Source organism: Lactuca virosa, chromosome 1 (genome assembly GCF_052849685.1).
Source record: "Lactuca virosa cultivar CGN04683 chromosome 1, Lactuca_virosa_CGN04683_v6, whole genome shotgun sequence".
Classification (NCBI taxonomy): domain Eukaryota; kingdom Viridiplantae; phylum Streptophyta; class Magnoliopsida; order Asterales; family Asteraceae; genus Lactuca; species Lactuca virosa.
Window position 1 is genome coordinate 230,277,790 of NC_136426.1, and position 4,886 is coordinate 230,282,675.

General features: G+C 35.0%; 1 protein-coding gene across 1 annotated transcript; it reads left to right on the top strand.

Annotated features, from left to right (window-relative positions):
• The first annotated feature begins 1,224 nt into the window (after positions 1-1,224).
• On the top strand, positions 1,225-3,164 carry LOC145165138 (transcription elongation factor SPT4 homolog 2-like). The gene is made up of 5 exons (XM_079083813.1): positions 1,225-1,397; positions 1,592-1,683; positions 2,159-2,214; positions 2,406-2,467; positions 2,975-3,164. Exons 1-5 carry the CDS (start codon positions 1,311-1,313, stop codon positions 3,023-3,025), a joined length of 348 nt encoding a protein of 115 aa, XP_078939939.1. The 5' UTR covers positions 1,225-1,310; the 3' UTR covers positions 3,026-3,164.
• Positions 3,165-4,886: the final 1,722 nt, after the last annotated feature.

Below are 4,886 nucleotides of genomic sequence, written 5' to 3' on the forward strand. Positions count from 1 at the left end.
ATGAACAAAAATATGCAATTAATGGACCTAAAATTAAACTTTTTTTGTTTGAATATATTTATTTCATATCAAAATAAGTCAATACATATCGATGGAAGGCAAACGAGCAACAAGATGCACCACTATCCCTTTCTGGATTGCAAAACTAGTTCATTTGAAAATAACATCTGTGGATCTACGAGATACAACATTATTATGTATGACCCGTTGGACTGTGTTGAATGAATTCAACCGCATCTGGTGCGAGAAAATCAAAGGTGTCAAAATGCAAAAACTATAAACACATGTTGATTTTCAATGCATGCATTCACGTGTTCTGTCACTTTGCAGGTGTCCGCTTTCAAAGCAGCATGTCCCGCTGTGAAACTCTCACTCCTCAAACCCATGAAAGGGGAGACCCTAGTAAGATCCACACAAGCCTGCTTCCCTCCTCCCCATCCAAAGACCAAGATGTCAACCGACCTGAGTGTGAATCTTCCATCTAGCGGGTAAGTCAAAAGGTTCACAACCACTTCTTTTTTTATGAAAATACCAACACACCGAGAGACATCAAAGAAAACATCATTAACCACACCATGTTGGTATTTGAGGCCAAGAGCTATTTATAATGAATTGCATGTTCTCCAAAAGTGTCCAAGCATGTCTTGCGACAAACTGGACATCGTCAATCGAAAATAGAGGAAACATGAGGCTATATCGAAGGATAGTATGGTATTCCACATGAGACATATGATGACCGAGACCATCAATAAGAATAGTTAGCAAAAAATCTTGAGCATGCTGACTTAAAGGTTTTTATGCCATTTGCCCATTAGAAATATTTAGTTTTTTTTTTTTGTTTTTTTTTTAGTATTGTTTTTCTACGAAATTTGATCATGTTTTTATTTATTTTTAAACGAATAATTATATTATTCAAACTTACTGTATCAATCTATATTCAAAAAAAATAAAAAGAGCAAGAATCTGAGTGGGTGTTTGAGGTTACTTTTCAAATAACTTTTTGATTTTTAAGTTTTCTAAAAAATTAAAAAATCTCAAAAGTTGTTTGAAAAATAAAAAAGTTCTTTTAAAACAACTTTTTATTAAAAAGAAATTTTTGATTTTTCAAAAGTCATTAAATCTTTTTTTTTTTTATAAAAAATTAACTTTTACCCTTAAAACTAATATAAACATATTTAAAATTTTCTTTTTTGAAAAAAAGTACACTTTAAAATTAAAAAGTAATCCCAAACACTGTCTGATGTTTAGAGAGCCGGCGAGTCCGTAGAGCGTCGAGTTTCGAGAAAGCGCCGGGCAAAGAGAGGTAAACGATGACGAACGCCGCGCAAATTCCGACGAGTTTCGGCCATGAACTTCGAGCGTGTCTTCGTTGCCGCCTAGTGAAAACGTACGATCAGGTTCGCTACGCATTTCCCCTAACATCGTTGATCTAGTAGCCCTAAAATTCCAACTAGGGTTTTGTATTACCGATTTTGGTTTTGTTTGAGGTCAAGCTAATCTAGGTTTCGGTTTGTAGTTTGTAATTTTGCTGTTTGTGTATGAATTAGTTGTTTGCTGCTTACTTGAGCCGTTTGGATGTTTTGAGTTGTAGTTTCGAGAATCAGGATGTGAGAACTGTAGTTTCTTCAAGATGGAGGAGGATCATGAACGTGTCGCGGATTGCACTACCCCTAATTTTACCGGGTAAAGATTTACACCCTAAAAAGCGAAGGATGTCTCTTTTCTTAGAATGCAGGAAAGGCTATAAACATTTTGTCTGGGACTGTGGATTTAGTTAGAGAAGATACATCTGTTTTAAAACATGATATACATGATACATGATATCTGTTTGACTTGTGCAAACATGAATTAATTGGGAAAGGGAGACATTGAACGCCATAGCTCACACAGATCCAATAAAGCTTGTTGTTTTCAGATAATTTAGCAGTGTTTTAGATACGTGTTTTCTTTATGTATGTTATATGTGTTTATGCATCTCTGTTGGGAAAGGGGTTAGCAAAAGATACAATGAAATGATATGTGGTGACACTGTCACAAGTGACAAGACCATTGACATTGTTTGATTATGTTAAAATACTAGATTATAGCTCTAGAGTAGATGGAGACTAGTTAATGGTTTTTGTTACTAAATGTAAATGTTCCTTCCCTTTTGCTGTAGGATTATATCGGTAATGGATCCTGCCAGAAGTTGGGCTGCTAGGTGGCTTCGAATTGGTATTACTTAATCCCATTTATTGTCTCCAATCCATACACTTGTCACTTGTCACTTGTCACTTGTGGTGTTAAATGTCCATGGCTATAGCATGGTTTTTTGTTACTAAATGTTTCCCTTTATAACTATCTAGTTCCTTGCCTTAAGTCTGGAAGATTTTTTTTTTTGTTGACCTGGGATTTCTGGTTTGCAGGCAAATATGTTCCTGGTTGCTACACACTTGCAGTCTCAGAAGCCCTATCGGAGGATCTGCAGGTTCTTGACTTTTACCATATATTATATTATATTATATTATTATTACATGCAAGAAATATCAATGTACTTTCATTGATTTGTTTCTTATAACATCCTACTTTCATTTTACTTTGAAAAATCTGCTTTCATCCAAATACAAAGCAATATTTTGCACTGCTATAATTGTATAAAAGTGACAAATAAGAAAGAATAGAATTCCTTGATTTGTTTATTTTTACATCCTACTTCCTATTACTAACTACATTACTGTTCTTCAAAAAATCAGCCTCATGAAAACCTTATATTCCTTCTATGCTTGCTACAAATAAAATTGGATGGAGTATTCAGTATAATGTTCTAATGAGAAAAAGAATTCAAAGTACAATGTTATATTGAGCAAAATTCATAAAGGTTTTTTTTGAAGGTTGGATGTTGATGACAAAAAAAATAAATGAAAGTATATTGCTATTTCTTGCTCTATGGCCCATACACATACATAACTATTTGGTTTTGTTTTTTTTTTTCCAGGCTCTATGTGAGGAAGAGCGGGTGCAATATCATCCACCAAAACGCGCATGAATCTATATATAAGTTGAATTCATAGTTGTAACTGTTTGGTATAAAAAACTAGAAGACTTGGCTCAAACACTTCCTTTAGGAGACTTACTTTTTGTTGTATGGGAGATTTTTGATTTATTAAGATTCCGACTTCTCCGTATTTGTCTCTTTTTTTATTTCATGTATATATTTCTCAATGGGTTGGTTATACCATCCATGAAAGTTAATCATTTTTTTTTTTTTTGGTGTTATAGTAATGACAAATTTGTTGTATTTGGTTTTAACTACTTATAAAAATATTCAAATTAGACAGAAAAATTACATAAATGGTCCATGTGCTTGGCAAAACATACCAAGTTTGATCCTTGCGATGGATTTATTGCAAAGGGATAAGCCAAACCAGGTGTATGAAAGAAGGAACAAGAAGCCCAAATTTATTGCAAAGTGATAAAGCCCAAAACAGGTGTATCAAAGAAGGAACAAGAAGCCCAAAACACGGACAAACTCAAACAGTGAAACAACATCTTGAATCATGGGGGAATATTTCTTTTTTGTCGATTGGTCATTTATGTTTATGTTGTGAGCGGTATCCTTCCTGTGCCAGCTGTGTCCTCGGGACCATCAGGAGGATGGGAGATATTTGCCTTTTTTGCTTTTGTTTAGTATTTAACCCCCTTTGGTGTGGTAGTGTTAGCTAGTGAAGAATTGAATAGTGAAAACTATCTTTGAAAGTTCATTGCCTCTCGAAAGCATGAAGATTATCAATATCATTTGAGTTTATTTTCATTGATTGTTAGTTTTTTTTTTTATATTTATTATTTATTTATTATGTAAGCTTTGCCTATCGATTGTTGTATTAGAGCAAAATGGTAGCTCCCTAAAAGAACACTGTTCCATTGGAAAAGAGGCTGGAAGCTGTGGAAGAAAACTTGGGGAACATCAGGGATGAGCTACAACAACAAAGTTGGTGAATCAACAACATGCCAGAGCAACATAGGACAATAAACTCATGCAAAACGAAATCACCAAGAAGCTGAATCTTCTGGTAGGGAAGGTGGATAAGATAGAATGAGGTAAATTGCTGAAATTCTTAACTTTGGTCTGAAATCCCTAATCGTTACTAGTATGGACAAGAATCTCAGTCCTGAGGGTTTATGACTTAGCGGGACCAACATTGGAGGTCCAGAACTTGTTTTTGGGTCGTTGGAAAGTTTAAATCAAAGGAGAGGTCGGTTTGAATTCTAACATCGGAAGGTCGACATGCCCACCTTCGATGGCAATGACCCCGATGGGTGGATTTTACATGCAGAAAGTACATCGAAGGAAGGTTGGCATACTTCGACTTTGTTGTCACTGATCATTTTTGTGTTCATGATTTAAACGGCATGATTCGAGGGATAGGGTGTGTTGAGGACTTCACAATGTACTACCATTAGAGAATTCCTAATTTAAACTTAGATTTTGGATTGAAGGCTCTAGGAAATGATCAGGACGTCCTTTCTATGACTCAATATCCCCCCAGAACAGAGTTCTTAATTTGTATGTTAAACATGACATAATTGAAGTTCTAACTTATTTCATGTCCCCAACCAAAGTTGTTGTTGAGCAACTGGATGATGAACCTTTTTCTTGAACTCAATAGATTAGGTCTAATAAGCAGGAAACCGGTTCTTGTAGTAAGAATTGGACATGAATGTCCGTCTTAATGAGTCCTCTAATTCGGGAACATATAGAAGATGGGGTGTATGATTTTTCCCACTCCCTAGTTCCTTTTAAGCCATCTCAATTTACTAAATGCAGTATACTAGATAAAGAGCTTGTTCAATAATTTCTGGATGATTCCAATGTCTCTATAGCAGAAGAAGCTCCCATTATGCAAGAT